We start from the raw sequence: 21,218 nt of genomic DNA on the forward strand, positions 1-21,218 counted from the left end.
CTCTTCTGCCCCCTAGTGGCCGTAAAAACTGTCAGTTATTGCAGCTTTAATAGTGATTTGAAAAGGGCAGTTCAAGGACAACACAGCTCACTATGCTGAACTCTGCATACCTGCATCCCTCCTTCTACCACCAGAGAACCTTATTCCCCACTTGTTCACCTTCAGTCAGGGATTAGGATTTTTCCAGGCAGGAGGAGGAGGAGGGGGGGGGGGGGTGGTGGAGGAGGGGGGGTGTCGGTCTTTTAACACTGCCCTCATCCCCGTCCCCCCTCTCTTCACCTCCTCTCCTCTCGGCGGTCGGGACGGACACTAGTCGAAGCCCCCATCTCTGTCTCGCTGATCGAGAAGCGGCCGGTCGCTCCAGAGGCTGCTGAAGGACTTCAGGTCGGAACACAGACACAAAGATCGACCTGGACCCGGTCAGAGGCTCCGCGGGGACACGAACAGCTCCTGACAGTCTGGACCGACAGCTGAGCCTGATGAAAATGAAGTAAGTCCATCACATCTGTTCACTCTGTCAAACTCCTCCTTGTTATTCGGCCGTTTTCACCTGCACGCGTTTGCTTTATGATCAGTGAACCTTTTGAGCTCGTGGAGGATCGTTTAACTTGGCCCCGCTATAATAACCATAAGTGCGTGATATGTGCGTGATTAGGCTGACAGCATCACCTGCTGCAGTGTGATAACAGCTGGGCAGGAAAAGTAGTGACAGCAGGATGTAGAAATACTCCAACAAGTAAAAAGTACACAGCAAATTGTACTTAAAGCACTTGTACTGTTATATACTGTTGGGTATCTATATATGTAGTGGAGTCTGATATTTCGTAGAGTATAACTTAAAATACTCAAGTAAGTACAAGTACCTTAATGTTGTTGAGTACAATGCTTGAGTTGATGTACCGAGTCACTTCACTGCACATGGGAATATTCATACACACCAGAACTACAGGTCTGTAAAAGTATTCTGGGACTTTCACCCTGGAAATTAAAAGTACCAAACTCAAACTGTCTGTAGGAAGGTGAAGTTCTTTAATGGAAGCATTTAAAAATACATTAGCTCGTTTAACTATGACTTGAATCATTATAATTTTATATACAAAAGTCCATAAATACAAAATAACAAAGTCTTCCAGCTGATTTCTTATCATAAACGTATCTCTGATAAACTGTGTCCCAATAGGGAAGATATTTTACTGTGGCAACACACCTGCGGAGTATGTGTACTGTTGTATACTGTTGTATACTGTATACTGTTTTCACATATGCAGCTTCCCTCAGGAGGTGGAGGAGACCAAACACAGAGCAAACACGACTCCACGTGTCTGCTGGATGTGGAAATAAGCAACTGTTTGCTAACAAGTCCACCAACTCAAACTGTGACGATATGTCGATGTTGAGTTCAGGTCCGCTGCCCCCAAGTGGCCAAAAGAAAATCTGTTATTTCAGGTTTAAGAAGAAAATGAAAAAAATCAATTGTAATAGAATAAAATTAGATAAAAAATAAAATCAAAGACCAGAAACACAGTTAAAGATAAAGAAAATTCAGTATTCAGTAAAGGAAATTGCAGTTGAGATATTTGCGAAAGTGGCTAAAGGTGTTTAAAGTTGGTGCAGCATGGCAGTTTGGATCTGACGCGTTCTACTAGCTGACTGCCTCCTGAAGACCGAAGAGAAGAGTTTATATTTTGCCCTGATGTTGTTTGTTGTGGAGATTTAAGAACAGAAGCGTGCTCGGTTCTTTTGGTTCTGAACGAGCCGAAGTTGTTTAACAGTAAATACAAGAGAGCGGTGCAGCGGTCCACCCTGCTGGAGATGAAGGAGTTTTTCTAATTCTTACTAATTGTTTGAGATGATAAAATACGGGTTCAGTTTTTGCCTCAATGTGGCTGCTGAAGCTCAGGTCTGACTTTATCAAAACGCCAACATCTGGTCTTTACAGTCCTGCCAAAAGACAGGGACACATTTCACACCTGACACCAGTTCCTGTTACACGTTCCTCAGGTGGTGTGTTTGAGTTTTAAACTGTGACTTGTTCCGGTTTCTCGGGGACTGGTGGTGCAGTCGGCTCTCAGTGGGGGCTGCAGGTCATGCGGGTTTCTGTCGTTGCTCTATAGCTTTAGAAGGTGTAGCTTCTCCGCAGTAGCATCAGGACGCTTCCCGCAGCGCCTCTGAAATGTGACTCAGACTAAATAATGAGTGCAGACCGGTTGTTTCTTTGTCACCATGTCTGAGGTATAAGCCCTTAAAACTCACAGCAATTCTGCCTAATCAGCCTGTGGCACGCAGACTACAACACACACACACACACACAGTCCACAGCCAGAGTCTAGTAGCTTATGGCTTTTGTCACTTCTTTGAAAGTTTGGCCCTCCGGCACACAGAGTCAGCAGCTCACAGCTAGTAAGACGTGGCTGCTGCTGGTGACTCGCTTCAAATCATTCCTGCGAGCTTCACGTCTCTCTCAGCTCTCAGTCATGCTGTACGGACTCCCTTTCTTCCTCTCTGCCTCTCTTTTCTCTGAGAGGTCTGCGTTGCTTCCAGCCCTCCCCGGCTGCTCCTTGCTTCCTGTCAGATTGTGTCTGTCAGGGGGGGGGTTCGGGTTGCCCCTGGAGATGGGCAGACCGAGTCATTCGAGGTGGCGCGATGTGGGACTGGTGGGCCGGCGTGATGGAGGAGCTGCCGAGGGGCAAAAGGGTAGCGGCGGTGGTCCTTGCCATGAGAAAGCAGAGGGGTACAACGCGGGGGGGGGAGTGGTGGCGTCGGGTTGGTCCAACGATGGCTCAGCAAGTGATTCACACTCCATTCTTAAACCTGAAAGACAGAAGCAGAGAGGCCGAGTCTGGCTTTGTGGTTGTGTGTGAAAGACTGTGCAGCTCCCGAGGTTCCTCCTTCAGTCCTTTATTGAATCTAGTTTTGCTTTCAATATTTGTAAGTAACTAAAGTTAGACCCCCAATCGCCTTATTTTATCCATGAAGGCAAAACCCTTTTTGAGTGATGCCCAGTTAATGCTCACGACCTGTAGAGCGCATGTGTATTAACTGACAGCCATGTTTTATTTTGGCAGTTTTTAATTAATACGATAACGGCGATCTGTGCCAGCTCGACATGTTCACGCTGACTCAAACTGTAATTGGTATCCGTATCCATGGTAACCATGGCAAGAGGGTTAAACCAGGCTCGACTTTTGCTGCACTGCTGTGTGACGTCGTCCGACGAGGCGCTGCGTTGGCCAATCACACGCCAAGCTGACGTTCGTGGCAGATTACAACGTGAACACAGTATTTGTACTGTTTAACGAAAGATGAAGTAGTAGTTGCTGTGAAGTCCAGTCTGTGAGTATTACACTCAGTGTTGTGGCGCCTGTTTAAACGCCTGCAGTTGTTACTCCAGCTGGACTTCCTGGATTCATGATGTCACCGCCCCGCTAACTGATGCCCTGCGCGTTGTTTTAACGCAGGACTGTTTAGTGTTACAAATACTTGTCGTGGTATCAGTTCAGATGTGTAAACGCAGGACAGAAGTAGCAGAAATGGTGCTTTTGTGGAGGTGTGTTTTGCCGTCCAGGTGTGAGGACGTGTCGCTGGGATATCTACAGGAGCCCTCTCCTCACACGCTGGGTAAAGTGACAAATGGGCCAAACCCTCACAAAGCTGGTGCAGTCCTCTAAGAATGTGGTTCACCCCCCCCCCATCCCTCCCTCCTCCTCCTCTTCCTCCTCCTCACCCCCCCCCTCCCTTCCAGCCTCAAATGACCTTTCCTGGCAAACTGAGCGGTCAAACATCCTCTCTCTTGGCCCCGCCGCCTTTTCCCTCAAGGTGAAGTCATTGACTATTCAGCCACTTGTGATGCCGGTCTTTGCATCTCTGATGTTGCCTGGGCTGCGTCCTCTGCCTGCTCTGCCCCCCCATAGGAACCCCCCCCCCCCACCCCTCTCTATACACCCCCTGCATGATGGAGTGTGTGTGTGTGTGAGTCAGATAAGTTTGAAATGAAGGGATTCTGAGATTAGAAGTCAGACATTGGTGGAAGATTGTCAGGAGGAATTATGTCCATTTGATGAAGAGAGGAACTGAAACCAGAGTGACAGGAAGCCGACAGGTTGACATTTGTCCACTGACCGTCTTCTTTATTCTAACTCGACTGTTACGGAGGTGAATACTAGACAAAGTTACATCTTACAGACACTTCGACGAACTGCGTTTTTCTTTCAACACTTCTCTAAAGATAATTCTTCCTGCCGGGTGGATCAGTCTGAGATGAGGAGAAGGCGAAGCTAACAGCTGAGCTGGATTAATAAAGAAAGAGCCACAGAAGAAAGGCAACGATCTGCGATGTTCACCTCCAATAAGATATGAGACTGAGAGGAAGAGAAGCTCAGTCTGATTGTATTTATTCACTTACACTGTGATATTTATGTTATGTGATACGCTGCCATTGCCAATTCATGTTCCCCCAGAGGCTACATTAATGACAACGATGAATGAAATAAATGATTGCAGCTGTCGGTCACCTGACAAAATGAACAGGACTTTTACTTCCACAACCCTGAAGGGCTGAAGGGCATTTCTCCCACTGAGCCACCACGAATCCCAAATATATAATCATAAATCAAAGATTAGCTTGAGGTCATTTAGAAACGGACAAGTTGACATTTCAACAGCAAAATGTCCGGTTCACTGCAGTCACTGCTGTAGCTTTGTCACAATTCTTTGTGTCAAACATTTATGTAAATGCATATGAATATGAATATTGACCTATTGTGTTCAGACTGTTGATTAATGTTACTATCAGCCTCAAAAATCCACCATTAGTCATGATGTAATTAGCAGTTGTAACGCCTTAATAATCATCATATAGTATGTGAGTGATTCTCAAGGGCACAATATGACAGCTGCTGTAATAACTCAGCAATTAATTGCTAATTTGAAAAAGATATTTGGTAAATATCGCATCTACATTGATGTTTCTTATGTGTCTCCGCCCGCCTGCAGCTCTGTTCAGCGGAGTGATTTGAACCGCCGGCTTTATCCCAAGTGGCATTTCTGTCTTCAGAGCTTTCGTTTTGGGATGACGGAGCCAAATTTAGGCATTAGAAAGCCTTTGAGTGATTATTTATTAATCCTGTTTTGATTAGAAATATGTCTCTGCTGAGACCCACAAAACAAACTTTAATTTCCTGCGTCAGTTCAAGTTTAATACTCCTTTCAGTCACAGTGGACGTGGTCGTTGACAGCCAGTAATTGTAACGTCTGTGATTTTCCACTTGTGCCCCCTCAGCCTCGTCCTCTCTGCCTCGTTCAGGTGAACTGCTTGTTAATTCAGGCCTGAAGGTGAAGCGCTGACAGGTCTCTTTGTTGGTAAGGAGTCTGCGAGGTGTCGGAGGTCACCGGCTGTTTTCTGTTTGTTTCGGTTTGTTTGTGTCAAATAGCGTCTCGTCAGCTGCAAACACACAAAAACACAAACCATGGAATCGGTTTTACTTGCAGGTTGCAGCTTGACGGTTATTTATTTTTCATTTCTCCACCTGGAGCCGCTGATCATTTATTCACTTCTGAAAATGCAGATTTATCATGTGACACAGGACTTGAAATAAACAGCTTTTCTGGGGTCAGATAGTGAGATGAGATTTCCTCCTTCACAGACAAAGCTAGCCTGACATCACCAGACCAACCTCCCCGTTCATTTCTGATATCCAAGGGGCGTTATCAACGGGCGCTACAACCAATCAGAGCAAGGAAACGTGTGACGTAGCAGTGGGCTGCTAGGCTAGGAAGCTAGTTCCAGCATCCAGTTCTTCAAGTTCAACGTAATACGTTGATTTAGAGGCCAACACTCACCACACCTCTTCTTTTCTAGCTACTGGAGAGCAGGAGACACAGTAGGAGAGGTGAAATTAGCTGTTGAGAGTTTGGGGCTTGTTGAATGAACTTGTTGGCGGCGGCACGCAGTGACATTCAGCAGCCATCAGGCTGCATCGCTGTCACTCAGAGCTGTCCATGTCTGCAGTTGCCTCGTGCAGCTTTTTGGTGATTGTTGGATCAAAGCCTTTCTTAGCGCAGTTTGAGCTGCTTGGTCAGCATGTTGTGAGAAGAGGAGGAGAGAAAACTTCTTCCAAGCTGAAAAAGAAGACAGGATTACAATGCAACAAAGAAAAACAGTGAATATACGGGAGGATAAAAGGAGCGGTAATAATGGTAAATCTAGTTAAGTTGGAGGTTGGGCTTCAGTCCGACCCTCCAGGGAGTTTTTAAGGGGATCAGAATTCAGCTCACACTCTGCAGCTCCTGAAGTCTGACTCACAGCAGCTAGAAAGATCCAAGGACACACAGACTCAGACAGACAGGCAGACTGCCTGTCTGTCTGCTCACCTCACCGAGACTAGAAAGCTATTTTAAAGAGTTTCTTGGTCAATAACAGCGAACAAACAACATGAGACGGACGACAAATCAGAATTGGACAAATGGGATTATAAAATCATTACCAACATTTCTCCAGTAATACAACCAAAGATTTCATCCTGGAGACAACCTGGAAGAATGAACAGTTTGTGGTGTCAGATGATGGATGAAGTCTTCATCCTCTCTGCTGCAGTTTAAATGTTTAAATGAAAGTTGGCCTCTTCCCTCCTTCCCGCTCTGAGTTTGATGAATGGCTCGGAGCATTAAGTCAATATGTGTTTTCTTTCTTTTGTCCCTGTTGGGAGGGAGCTCCAACTCAACTGATATCTCAGTGTGGAGGTGTGGAGGTGTCAGCCAGCTGTTCTGGGACGTGTGGGACTGTCTACAAAGTGAAAAAAGTCTTAAACAAAGACAACTGTCAAACTGACTGCTGATCTCGCGTCTCCAGCAGTGAGAAATAAAGACGCCGTCAGTGGATGAAACAACACCTGTAATGCTGCCATCGACTGTCAGTGGCGAGGTCGTGTGTTTGGCGTTCAGGCGTTTTGAATCACTCTCAGCTGACAACGATAAAGGTTTTCGCTTCGTTCCCTTGAAATTAGAAATGAGAAATAGACGCAAACAACAACAAATGGATGGTGTGAGTTTCACAGCGTTTGTACATAATTAGGTTTCTTCATGATGTCAAGTAACCAGTGAGATTTGAATCGACTAGAATGGCGACACAGTAATTGTATAAATATATAGTGAAGTTCAAACATGTCCCTCCCCCTCCCTTCTTGTCTTTCACCCACAGACTGGATGTGCTTCTGCCTGCGCTGCTGTGTGCCATCTGTCTCCTCGTCCTGCCGTCGTCCTCTACCCCCCACCACGAGTCAGGTACGCACCCCTCCCTCTCCGTCCCCGTCACTTTCACCGCTACCATCCGCCACCGACGTCCTCGACTCCATTAAATCATACCTGACCTCTGACTTTTAAGGGCAGGGGGGGGGGGGGGGGGTTGTCTTTAATCATTTCCTGTCGTTCATTGTTTTTGCTGACATGCACGCCATGGAGGCCGTTTCCAAGGGGGTCCCAGTGTCCCAGCTGAAAATCAAGGTTAACTGGTTGGGCTGAAGGAGACGGCTGAACGTCTTTAACTTTGGTTGTGTCAGAAGCACAACGCAAGCAAGTATTGACAGATACACGTTTCTTCAGAATCAAAAGAGTCCAACACAAGCTGTGGCTCTAATGATGGTCGCAGGGTTTCGCTACAAACCTGGAGAAGCAAAGGAAGTGTGTATTTCAGGGAATGAATGGATGAAATGAGCTTTAAGCTGACTGACAGAGAATCTGGGACCCCTTCATTAATATGATAATATGTTTCTCTAGTTCCCCTTTTATTTTTCCTCCTTCCTCCGCCTCTGTGTTTTGTCACGATTTTATTATGGTATGTGGTTTTCAGCCTGTGATGTGGTTTTATGGATGAAATATCTCAACAGCTATCGGATGGATCGCCGTTTGTATTGAATGTTCCCCTCATGATGAATTCTAATAACGTGAACATGATCCTCTTTTCATATAGCGCCATCATCTGGTCAAACATGTGATCTGTCCAGTACTTTGGTTTATGACCAAATACCTGCAAAACTAATGACATTCCCATCAGCCTCAGCTGTGTTTGGTGCTAATTATTAAAGCATTGTGTGTAAGCGAAGCCTCACTGAGTGTAGTGTGTGTGGCTCTTAGTTTTATTTTGTCAGGACTTGGACATCTACTATGTATAAAGGCTGAAGCAGACATTCATTAAACAGACAATTTGTGAAATACTTTTATTTGCTGAAAGCTGGGTGCAGTGACTTCCTGCAGGGTGCCAGGCAGGAAGAGTTCCAGCACGTAACTCCCCACAAAACTGCTAACTGTTGCTGTTAAATTTTATGGATTCAACAGGATACATCATGTTACTTAGTGAGCTTTAGTACTGTAGATACAGAACCAGGCTAGCCCCCTGCTTCCAGTCTTCATGCTAAGCTAGGCTAGCTGTAACACACAGACATGGTGGTATCAGTCTTCACTCCACGAGAAAAAGTATAAGCATGTTTCTCAAAATGTCGCCTCTTACTTTAAAGCTTGCCTCTCCTCAGATGATTCCAAGCTTCTCCAGGTGACCATCCCCACCGCCCCGCCTGTGGCTGCTGTGCTTGGCGGCTCTCTGACGTTACCCTGCCTCGTGTCTCTGGCCCACCCGCCGCCGTCGCCCTCCACCAACGGCCGCCACGCCGTCCTGTCCCTCCCCCGGGTCAAATGGAGCGTTCTGACTCACGGCCGAGAGACGGAGATCCTGGTGGCCCGCGGCGACAGGGTGAGAGTCAGCGAGGCCTACAAAGACCGAGCCTCGCTGCTCAATTACGCCTACTCGCCCGCCGACCTCACCCTGCGGCTGGAGAGCCTGAGGCAGAACGACACCGGCTTCTACCGCTGCGAGGTGCAGCAGGGCCTGGAGGACGCCGACGATGTCGCTCAGGTCAAGGTCAAAGGTGAGACAGACACAGACACAGTAAAGTTAAACTTAAAAAAGTAAAGGATGTTACATCAAATCAAAGCTAGCAGCTCAAGATATCTCCTTTTTTTGCGATGAGTCACACGCTTTATTTAGAGATACACTTGAGGGTGGACAAAATAACCAGAACACATGACGAGGCGATGGATTCTGCATCTATGTTTGTGGAGCTCTTCTGTCTTTACTCGTCACTGTGCATCACTGTGCATGTGAACCCGTCTTCATCACCACACTGATAAAGGAAGCAGTAATGATGTATCTGTACTTATTGGCTTGTCCTATATTCACATAAAGGTGGTTGAAGGAAACGCGTGCTGACTCATATTTTATTTGGGCAAAGTTTCAGAAGTTTGCTTTAATCTTGTGTAACATTTGAATGGAAACACACCTACTGACACGCACTTTCCCTGCGTACTGTATGCCACCCTGCCTCTAATGCATCTCGACACGACGGGAATTACAGAATTCATGAAGCTGTTGTTTTGATGGTTTTACAGGGGTGGTTTTCCATTACCGTGATGCATCCAGCCGGTACGCCTTTACCTTTGAGCGGGCCAGAGAGGCCTGCGAGGAGATCGGGGCTGAAATAGCCTCTCCAGAGCAGCTCCTGGCCGCCTACCACAGCGGATACGAGCAGTGTGATGCCGGCTGGCTCTCAGACCACTCAGTGAGGTGAGCACCCGAGAGAAAATGGTCCAATGTCAAACAGGACACGTCACTCAACACTGGATCAAGTGGTCTCTTAGCTGGAAAGTTCTGCTTTCTGTGTTCTTTAGAATTATGATTTGAGACACTCAGATGTTCAGTGGACGTTTGGCAACAGCCCAAATCCTCCATGAGGCTCAACAAAAACAACAACACTAAATTGCTGGACTGACACGTTGCTGTCAGTCAACAGCATCCAGTTTGGAGGGCTGATAGTGGTCCACTCAGCCAGCTAACATTTGATATGCTCTCTACATCCGCACATCAGAGCACACACAGCATCAAGTAGCTGAGAGGCACTCTGCTGATCTCAAACCATACATCTCTCCCCACTTCAACACTCACTCAGAGAAGAGCTCAAACAAGTGTGCAGTTTGGAGTGCTGCCATTATGAAAGAAGAGGCACTTGGTGTTTCAGTGCTGTGCAATATTTCCTTCCGCAGATATCCCATTCAGATGCCCAGAGAGGGCTGTTTTGGGGACATGGATGGGCTGCCAGGAGTGAGGAACTATGGGCTGTTAGAGCCCGATGAGCTGTACGACGTCTACTGCTACGTGGAGAATACTGAAGGTAAAACAACCAAAAGGAGTTTTATGAACTTTTGTTTTACAACCTGGACCTTATTTTTGTCTTATTATTCACATCAGTAAACATTTTTGTCACCAGCTTTAATTGCTGGAATTACAAGCAGACGTTGCGTCGTTTTAAGGCGTCACAAGCTAAAAAGGTTGTGAACCACTGCTTTAGACAACAGTGTGTCTGACTACTTATGTTGCTGCCCTACTGAACTTGATGCATGCCATGATCACAGCAATAAATATACTTAATAAAACTGATGGAAAAGAAGAAGAAGAAGAAGAAGAATGGCCCAAACTACTGAAATAAGAACCCAGGTTGTAAAAACAATTATTTAAAAAGAGTATACAAGATACAAGATCGTCAAAACTTGACACCTGTCTCCTTGTGTAAAGGTGAAGTGTTCCATGGCTCCGCCCCCCAGCGTTTCACCTTCTGGGAGGCCAAGGCCTACTGTCTGAGTCACGGGGCCGAGCTGACCACCACGGCTCAGCTGTACGCGGCCTGGAATGATGGACTGAACCACTGCAGTCCGGGGTGGCTGGCAGATGGGAGTGTGCGCTACCCCATCGTCACCCCTAGAGAGCGCTGCGGAGGCGGCGAACCGGGGGTCAGAACCGTCTACCGCTACAGCAACCAGACGGGCTTCCCCGAGGTTCATACTCGACATGACGTCTACTGCTTCAGAAGTAAGAGGACAATCTCGTGTTTGATAAGTGTCCAGGTTTATTTTCTGCAGCCCTGCGGTGTTCTCCGAGCCAGTGGTTCCCAGCCTGGGGATCAGGACCCCTCCAAGGGGTCTTGAGATAGTTAACAGGGTATAGGAAAGAAGAAAAAACATAGTTCTTTTTTATGACTTTCTCCTCTTTCTTGTGAAATACCAGATAGTTGTACCTCATCTTAAAAATATCAAACTGAGACAAACGAGGGAAAATCTGCACCTTAGAGGAACTGTTCATGACAACGAGGCTTTCCTCAGTCTGCGTTCTTGTCTGTACTTGTGTTCTTGTGGACTGCTGAAACACCATCAGTCACGGCCCACGTACTGTTCCAACTGAAAGACTCCATTCAGCCAAGAATGGTGTCAACAACACCCACTGTGTACTACCTTCTACTATAATACTATAATTAGTCTCCCTGCTGTAGAAGGTGCCTACTTGTTAAGTTGAATGATCACAAATGCTGTTTCTTCTTTCTTACATGCAAATGAGCTTTCTTTGAGACTCTCAACCGAGCTTTTTCCGTAGTGGTTTCAGGAATAAGTCCAATCAAATCCAGGACATTAAAATAACATATTCTACTTCTGCTTTGTATTCCAGGCGATAACGGCCCTTACACTGAATCTCCTCAGGACTTTCTTGCCACTGAGCCAGAGGACATTGGCCAAGACATTGTTTTCTTAACTAATCCTGCACAGGAGGAGTTTAGACTGAGCGAAGTGACGCCAAAGGGGGGCGAAGAGGTCCAACGTGCCCAGACGGCCAATCCTGTAAAGCAGGGCCCTGTGGAGGCTCAGTCCCCAGGATCGGGCTACGATAAGGAACCATTGCTGACGGCAGACCTTCATCAGTCTGTCACTCCTCCATCTGAGCGTCAAGAGTCCACAGAGGATACCTGGGAGCTCATAGAGAAGGCCAGCTACCCAGACTCCTATCAGCCAGCACCTGAAGAAAGCCCAGACTCAGATCATGAAGAGTCTCATGTACCTCCAACAGTTTCTCCAGAGGCCGATGGCGTAGTAACTGTTGGTGAAGACTCCACTTTACCCACAACTGATGCAACAACAACAACGTCAGCGAGCGGAGAGCCCTCCGAGCATCACATCTCTGAGACCGAAAGCCTGGATACAGCAGCTGTCGATGCAACACCTGGAACTGATGCAAATGAGCTCCTCAGCAGCTCTCCAGAGGTTCCTGAGGAGGGGGATCTTCCTGTCGTACAAGAGGACCACACTCCAGATGCCCACTTGGAACACGCCCCTGAGCTCGTCCACTCGAGCACCTCTTACAATGTTTCAGGGCAGCCAGAAGAGGCCAGCGCCGGTACTGTTGAGGAGATATCAGCGGTGACTGCTTCACCCCACACCGAGGAAACACACGTCCACCCTGCCACCCTGCTGCCATCTGTTGACGGCAGTACGCCTGAGAACCGTCCATCGGAGGAGGCGTCTGGAGAGGAGAGTGCAAATCCTCCTCCAGACGAGGCAACACAAAACTCTGTGACTCAAAGTTTGGTTGGTATGGACACCTCAGCCACCTCTGAACTGGTCCCCACGTCTCATTCTGGTAAGTACACAGTGAATATTCAAGTTAGGATGTTATTCACCAGGTGTCCGTACCAGCTGAACACTTTCAAGTTGTAAGAAATCTTACAGTCAGCGTGTCAAAATGCATGTTAAACACTATCTGTGTCCTCCGTCTATACCTGTCTCTGCCTGTGTCCTCCTGTCTCCTCCTGTCTCTACCTGTCTCTACCTGTCTCCTCCTGTCTCTGCCTGTGTCCTCCTGTCTCTACCTGTCTCCTCCTGTCTCCTCCTGTCTCTACCTGTCTCTACCTGTCTCGTCCTGTCTCCTCCTGTCTCTACCTGTCTCTACCTGTCTCCTCCTGTCTCTACCTGTCTCCTCATGTCTCCTTCTGTCTCTACATGTATCCTCCTGTCTCTACCTGTCTCCTCCTGTCTCCTCCTGTCTCTACCTGTCTCCTCCTGTCTCTATGTGTCTCCTCATGTCTCTACGTGTCTCCTCCTGTCTCCTCCTGTCTCTACCTGTCTCCTCCTGTCTCTATGTGTCTCCTCATGTCTCCTCCTGTCTCTACATGTGTCCTCCTGTCTCTACATGTGTCCTCCTGTCTCTACATGTGTCCTCCTGTCTCTACCTGTCTCGTCCTGTCTCTACCTGTCTCCTCCTGTCTCTAAATGTCTCCTCCTGTCTCCTCCTGTCTCTACATGTGTCCTCCTGTCTCTACCTGTCTCCTCCTGTCTCTACCTGTCTCGTCCTGTTTCTACGTCTTCTCCTGTCTCTACATGTGTCTCTACATGTCTCCTCCTGTCTCCTCCTGTCTCTACATGTCTCCTCCTGTTTCTACATGTCTTCTCCTGTATCTACATGTGTCGTCCTGTCTCTACCTGTCTCCTCCTGTCTCTACATGTCTCCTCCTGTCTCTACATGTGTCCTCCTGTCTCTTCCTGTCTCTACCTGTCTCCTCCTGTCTCTACATGTGTCCTCCTGTCTCCTCCTGTCTCTACCTGTCTCCTCATGTCTCCTTCTGTCTCTACATGTGTCCTCCTGTCTCTACCTGTCTCCTCCTGTCTCCTCCTGTCTCTACCTGTCTCCTCCTGTCTCTATGTGTCACCTCATGTCTCTACGTGTCTCCTCCTGTCTCCTCCTGTCTCTACATGTGTCCTCCTGTCTCTACATGTCTCCTCCTGTCTCTACATGTGTCCTCCTGTCTCCTCCTGTCTCTACGTGTCTCCTCCTGTCTCCTCCTGTCTCTACATGTGTCCTCCTGTCTCTACATGTCTCCTCCTGTCTCTACATGTGTCCTCCTGTCTCCTCCTGTCTCTACCTGTCTCCTCCTGTCTCCTCCTGTCTCTACCTGTCTCCTCCTGTCTCTACATGTGTCCTCCTGTCTCCTCCTGTCTCTACCTGTCTCCTCATGTCTCCTTCTGTCTCTACATGTGTCCTCCTGTCTCTACCTGTCTCCTCCTGTCTCCTCCTGTCTCTACCTGTCTCCTCCTGTCTCTATGTGTCTCCTCATGTCTCTACGTGTCTCCTCCTGTCTCCTCCTGTCTCCTTCTGTTGGACAGTTGTGGAAAGTACATTTACTCTACTTTAATTCTACCTTCTGCTTTTTACTCCACTACATTTGTTTGACAACATTAGTTACTAGTTACTTTACAGATTCAGATAATTAATGCAAAATTTAAATACATGTATGATGTTTTACTATCGATTAAGCTACTTGACAGTTTATAGTGTTCATCTCAAACTAAAGCTGATGCTGACAGGAATCCAGGACATTAGTTGCAGAGGTGGGCAGGTAAGAATATGAACAAGTGTAGTATAATTGACGGTAGTGGTACACTGCCTCACTGCTAGCATGGCTACAAACATATCCTTACAAATATATAAAATGTATACGCCATATAAATATAAATCTGGACTATATTCTACTCCTGTACAGACGTACATTGTCATTCTTATGTCTGTTTTTAGTTCCTGCTGTAGTTAGTCATTTCCAAACAAAGGAGAGATATTTTTAACATATAATTTCAGACGATCCCTTCTCTTGACAGGTTATGATCCTGCTCAAGAGCCCCCAGGTGTAACTGTAGAGTCGGCCATCCCAGTGGGTCATGGTGATGATGAATCCAGCAGCACTTCAGAGGAGGCAGCACCAGATGATCCGACCGACCACATTCGTCCTGCAGACATCCCGACAGCAGAGGTCACCACGGTCACGGACGACTCAGGCTCCAGTGTAGACGCTCCTCTCCTGAACAGCGATCCGGTCACTTTGTTGACGTCCCCTGGATCTGTAACTCTGTCTCCCCCTCCTCTGGAGGTTGAAGCTAGCTCCCCAGAGATTATAACCTTCCTACCCGAAAGCAATGCTTCATCTGGGGCTGAACCTCCGGAGGACATCCAGGACAAACTTGAGCAGGAGGGATTAGGAGAAAGCCCAGAAGTATTCCTCAGCACAACCCAAAATATCACAGTCAGCGATCCAGAGGGGAGGGAACAAGACACCAAAGAGGGATCAGGTGAATCATCAGGAGAAAGCCTGGAGGTGAAACCAGGACTCCAGTTGACAAATCCAACTCTCTCAACTGACCACACTGATGAGGGAATTGACGGCGAGGCTGGCACTGATGCACCTCCTCCATCAGACGTGAAAGTCACACTGATCCCTCATCTGACCCTCACACCGGGCTGGGAACCAGAACCTTCCTTCTCCACACCGCAGGAGTCTCGCTCTGACCGGGAATACAGCGCCGAGCCTCCTGTCGCCGAGGAATCTGATGATGTCTCTAAGGAGCAAGAGATCACCAGCAGCAGCAACAACAGCGGTGAGTTCAAAGGAACACCAAAAACCTGTTTCAGGTATCAAACACTTACCCTGTAGTCCTGAAAGCTGCCTCCTTTGTGGAGGGCCGATGCTTAATCAAAGTTTCATGTTCCACAGCCTCATACTTTTGTCAGAAAAGCACCTACAGTTGAGTTTCCTGCTTTTAGAAATAACCTGTGAACTCATAAGAAACTGTCTCAACAGAACATGGATCAGGGGGAGGTGAGGGGGAGACCAGCACAGATGAGCCCTCAGTTAAAATATGCACGTGGCGTCCGGATGAGGAGGAAACCTCCAGTCCAACATTCACCTCCGACAGCAGTGATGTGACCATCACTGCTCCCACCGTGCACCCGGAGTATTTTCAAAGAGGAGGCCAGCCGCAGACCGCCATGGCTGCCTCCCTGCCTGCTGCCAAAGTTTCTGCTGCAAGACAAGGAGGCATTTCAGGTACCTGTACTGGCGTGCTTTAACGTCTGTCTCTGAAAGTGCCCAATCAGGAGAGAGATTTACTGTTCGCTGCAATTCAGCACCTCAAGATGACTCGGCACGACAGAGAGATGAGCTTCCTGTTTGGAATTAACTGGTGGAGAAAAACACACAGTAAACTCCTCACCGTGTTACAGCAGAAGGCTTTTATTATCCATCGAACCAATTCTATTCTTCACGTTCAAAAAGGCCAAAGATAAAACGAAATTAAAATGTCGTACTTTCTAAATCATACAGGATTATTATGTTATTATCATATTATCGTTGTGTGACTGACCAATCATACTGTGGTGAAAAAATCATACTGAGCTGCAATCGTTTATATATTTCACAGTAAAAACACATAATAATAAAAATACAAATAATCTTTATTTATAGAGCATAAATTGACATAGTTGATTTGGGTATTGTTAGAATAACAAAAAGGTATGATTCAGATTTCTTTATTGTACAAGCATGAAAACTGTTTCTCCATCACTAAAGGCTATTTAAACTTTACTTTATTGGCTGCACAGTAGCATGAGAAATAATAATAATAATAATAATTACAACATCATTCATTCCTAAAAACCAAAATGTCATTGTACTTTAAGAAAACATCACATAACGTTCAGTAACCGAGTTGTGGGTCCCGTCCCTGATGTAACAGCTCCCCCTGCTGGTTCCTCCTTTTAGGGCACTTTCATTTGAAAATGAGACGTTCATTAATGGTTATAAATCAGGCAGTAAAAAGGTATTTGATCTGTTCAGGACTCTTCAGAGATGGTGTTGTCAAAGAGTAAAACTCAATATGGAATATAATCTCCATTCAGATGGAAAAGAGCTAGTATCTAAACCTGGTACAAAGTATAAGATAATACATTTAATGAAATAAATATGATATATAAAGTTATTGGCTGTGTCCTGACAGTTTCCTCTAAAACAGTATTATTTGAACATATCATTTGAATGTCTGAATGTATATAAAACGTTGAGTCTCCCGAGCCTCTCTTCATAGCACCTCCCTCCTCACTCAGCTGCAGACTCCTGCCTGGAGAACCCGTGTTTGAATGGAGGCACTTGTGTCGATGGTGAATCGACAAGATGCATTTGCTTGCCCGGTTACGGAGGAGACTTGTGCCAGACAGGTTCAGCATCAAACTATTTCATAAATACAAAGACACACACGCATACAAATACTCACTTCAGTAGTTTCTTAACATGTTTTCTCTCCTCTCTCTTTTATTTGGGCCTCCTGTCCGGTCCAGACCTGGAGGCGTGTGAGCCGGGCTGGGAGAAGTTTCAGGGCTTCTGTTATCATCACTTTGCCAAGAGGCAGAGCTGGGAGGCGGCTGAGCAGCACTGTCGCATGTGTGGTGGACATCTGATTTCTGTCATGACCCCTGAGGAGCAGGACTACATCAACGGTAAAAACCCCCCCGGGGGAACATCGTTCACTGAGATCAAAGTTTCAGTCATCTGGAGGGGAAAACTAATCTGATTTCGTGAGTTAGATGTAATTCCTTGGAGCCCAGGAAACAGCACCTTGCACTTCAAATGGACTGTTCTCTGAGGTTTAGCTCAACCAGTGACGTTACTCACATGCCAGCTTCATTTTCATGGTTTAGAATCACGTTCACTGATTATTGATTGTCAGGTTTGCGTTGATTTCCAGTTTCAGTACGCTGTTGAAACCTTAATCATTAAAAAAACAACCTTTACAATATTATTAAGAAAGGGGGGTGAGAGGACTGAGTGACTTTGGTTGTGAAAGGCTGCTTTTCACCAGGCGACATCAGCTTTAGTTTGAACACAACAGCATTGGAGCAGTTGGGTTTTGTGCTTTGCTGGACGACACTTCGACATGGATGGACGTATTTCTTGCAGCAGATATCAAACTAGTGATCTTTCTTCCAAACATTCCTCCAATTCAGACTCAGTGAGTTTGTTTTAACGACGAGGCCTCACAAGACACAACAGCCTCTCATGTCTTCCCTCTCACTGAATACAGTCTTTCCTAGAAATTGTCCCGCTTTTGAAGTCGGTGTTAGTATTTCGTCTGGCAGCGAGGCGGTGAGATAGTTATCTGACATTCCTCTGGTGGCTGTGTTTTACTCTGCGGGCCGTTTCCATGGATGGTGTCGACTGATACTCAGATACTACTGTTCGGTAAGCAAGTGTAAAGGAGTCGGCTTCTAAGAAGGGTTGTGTAACAGGAGTCTTTATCAACTCCTTCCAGAGTAAAAATATATATTTTATTAAGCTGTCATCAATGCCAGACATTTAGTCTGGGTCTCTTTACACTGGCTTCCCATCAAATCCAGGATCCAGTTCAGGATCCTTGTGATTTATTTCTCCTGCCCTCATTAGAGATCACCAGCAGAGCATCTGATCAGGGTTTGTTGGGTGTTCGTCGCTCTAAAAGGAGACTGAAGTCTTGGCTCTTACACTTTGGAACTGTCAACCAATTAATAAATTATAATGTAGTTGTAAAGGGAAAAAAAGGGACATTTGTAAGTATTTGTCAACTCCTATAAAGACATTTTATTTTATTACTACTGTGTTTCGCTATATTGTCATTCATTATCTGTTCATACACCTGCCTCCACTTACGGTTCCCAGTTATAGTTGTTGAAAACATTAAAAAACACTTCTATCTGCTTACGTTATGGTGTTTTCTAGATGTTAACATACTGCTTATAAATGCCAAACAGGGGTAAAGTGTTGCCATTTACTTTTACCTCTATTTTATTTATTACTTTCATCTCGTGTCTCTATGTTATGTCTCTCTCGTCTTTTATTGTGAAGCACTTTCATGTAGAAAGGTGCTGTAATACGTTTAATATACTGTACATGCCGTCTATAGCTACAGTGACCTCTCTCTTCTCATCTTTAGACAAATACAGAGAATATCAGTGGATTGGACTAAATGACAGAACCATCGAGGGAGACTTCCGCTGGTCGGACGGGAACCCTCTGGTGAGTCCATAACTTGTTTTGACTTTGCTGAGAGTATAAAACATGGGAGACTTACAATTCGGCAAGTTGTTTATAGTAAGAATAGAAGTAAATATGACTAAATATCAACAAGTAAATAACATTCAGCTGCAAAACTGAATTAGGCTCCGAGCTGTCTCGTTTCACCGTCGTAAGTGAGGCCATTAAACTGCATTTAATTCAGCTTTTGTGACTCTTGTGTTAATGTGCCGTGCTGCTCTCCGTCAGCTCTATGAGAACTGGTACAGAGGCCAGCCCGACAGCTACTTCCTGTCCGGTGAGGACTGTGCGGTGATGGTGTGGCACGACGGCGGCCGCTGGAGCGATGTGCCGTGCAACTACCACCTGTCCTACACCTGCAAGAAGGGCGTCTGTGAGTTCACTTCATTTGAGCTGCACCTTTTCTCAAGGTCTTATTTTTAAATCACATGTGGTAAGAGTGGAAGAAACAAAGTCGTCCCCACTTTTCTTCAACCTGACAGCTTCCTGTGGCGAGCCCCCCAAGGTTCCCCACGCCAAGGTGTTTGGGAAGAAGCGGTTGCGTTATGAGACCAACACCAAGGTGCGGTACTACTGTGAGGAGGGCTTTGTGCAGAAACTGAATCCTGTAATCAAGTGCCTGCCCGGCGGCCAATGGGAGGAGCCTCTGATTTCCTGCATGTCAAGTGAGTGCAGTAACTGGCTGACCGTGATCAGGTAGCGTCAGGAAAACAATCACAAGCAAATGAAAGCTAATGAGTGCATGTGCTCTGAGTGATGACATGGGTCCTCAAACACGTTGAACAGAATATGAAACAAAATAAAATGGGTTACTGCAGGGCAGGAGGGGGGGAGGCAGGATGTGACATGACATGAGAGGTACTGTAAAATATGGCAGGAAAAACAAAGCAGACATGAGAGACTGCATTGAAATGGATCCTTTGTTTCAAAGTGTCCATCATGAGTCTGACAGTGTTACAGGAGTGCAAAGCTAAAATGAATCTGTGGCTCCTTTAAGACCTGGTTCAGGACGCCAGGCGTCTGGAACTTAAGCAGCTGACAGGGAAGAATAAAACTCAGGCTCCTTGATAGTAAAGGCTGTAATTGCTTTTTCTCCCACCTCTAGCCCATTCGATGGAGGAGGACTCAGTGACCTCACTTCCTCACCAGCATGAAGCGGTCATGGAGGTCACGGAGGTCACAGAGGTCACGGAGGTCACGGAGGTCACGGAGGGCACAGCCACAGAGAAAGCAGCTCCGCTGTTCTGGGACATTAAGTGGAACGTCTAAAGCCATCCTGCCTCTTTTTAAACAGTGTTCCACCTCCTCTTGAGTCTCAGAAGACGTTCCAGTCCAGTTTCTGCATTAAGTTAAACTGTATAAATCTAACCTTTCACAATAAAGTCATGGCCACAGTTCTTACAGTCATGTAATCCAAAGTACTGGAGGAAGTGAAGCATGTCCAAAACGTTATGGAAGCTTTCGGTGAATTTTGGTCAATAGACTGAATCCTTCTTGATCTCGATCTCTGGAAAACATGACGCCCAAAATAACTTTCTTATGAAACAGTCACATCAAGAGAGAACTGATAAAAATCAACACTTTGATTTAACACCCATCTGTTTGTTGTTGTTTTCTTCTTGGATGGTCAGATATCTAATTTACAAAATATACATGAACCCTAAGTTCTCTTATTTATCAACATAAATACTACTAAACTGAAACAAGTCTGATCATGCTTAAAATACGAGGGTTTTATTGAATATAGGCTATTATGTAAACCAAGTATGTAGTAGTTTATGTCCCAAATATGAATATAATTCTGTCTTTTACAGCATTCTTACTTCACTTCCTCAAAAAAAGTAACCTGTAGTGTTTACGTTCATAATCAACAGCCATCTTCTTACTGATCATAACTGTTCGATGACAATGTTGAATTCATGAATTTGACTGCTGGAGCCGTTCTCGCTGTATTTTAACGTATTTGTAACAGACTGCTGTTCGTGATAGTTTGCAGTTTAGCAAAGTGTGAATTGGTCACTGAATCCTGTTCGTCTTAAAATCACCTCACGTCCCTCCGACTGCACAGATGTGTTCACTGAATGTGTTCAGCTTCTGACAACAAGTCGAACGACTCTCTGTGTGCACGCGTGGCATCTGTTTTTCTGCTCGTCCCCTGGTGCTTTTTATTCAGGTGTCTCTGAGACTTTGTTGTACGGTTTGCTAATATGAGCTGTACTGTGTCTGTATTCAGCCAGAAGTGTGTCAGCATACAGTTTCCTAATCAGAGAGTTTAATTTGAAATGTGTTACTCTCCACTGGCACTGAGGTGACAGCTGATATCAATGAGGATATTTCGATGATGCAACAACATCTCATCTTCTGTATAATTTCTAGTTTTTAAAGACGTACTGCAACAGACACTATGACAGTAACAATGCAGACGATGTTAATTGTTGATCTAATGAACGCATACTAAATAAATGT

The 21,218-nt window shown here is 46.0% G+C and overlaps 1 protein-coding gene across 1 annotated transcript; it reads left to right on the forward strand.

The window, feature by feature from the left end:
• The first annotated feature begins 468 nt into the window (after positions 1–468).
• bcan (brevican) lies at positions 469–20,021 on the forward strand. The gene is made up of 15 exons (XM_070911753.1): positions 469–490; positions 7,196–7,278; positions 8,523–8,915; positions 9,436–9,610; positions 10,087–10,214; positions 10,616–10,909; positions 11,540–12,505; positions 14,515–15,288; positions 15,492–15,728; positions 16,799–16,903; positions 17,024–17,182; positions 18,652–18,734; positions 18,981–19,125; positions 19,235–19,417; positions 19,858–20,021. Exons 1-15 carry the CDS (start codon positions 480–482, stop codon positions 20,019–20,021), a joined length of 3,900 nt encoding a protein of 1,299 aa, XP_070767854.1. The 5' UTR covers positions 469–479.
• The last annotated feature ends 1,197 nt before the right edge of the window (positions 20,022–21,218 follow it).

Source organism: Enoplosus armatus, chromosome 9 (assembly GCF_043641665.1).
Source record: "Enoplosus armatus isolate fEnoArm2 chromosome 9, fEnoArm2.hap1, whole genome shotgun sequence".
Lineage (NCBI taxonomy): Eukaryota > Metazoa > Chordata > Actinopteri > Centrarchiformes > Enoplosidae > Enoplosus > Enoplosus armatus.

Excerpts from the sequence above, each read along its gene's own strand:
- bcan (XM_070911753.1), top strand. Across the intron at positions 8,916-9,435 it reads CGCTCAGGTCAAGGTCAAAG|GGGTGGTTTTCCATTACCGT; the intron begins GTGAGACAGACA and ends ATGGTTTTACAG. Across the intron at positions 18,735-18,980 it reads GGTCGGACGGGAACCCTCTG|CTCTATGAGAACTGGTACAG; the intron begins GTGAGTCCATAA and ends GCTCTCCGTCAG.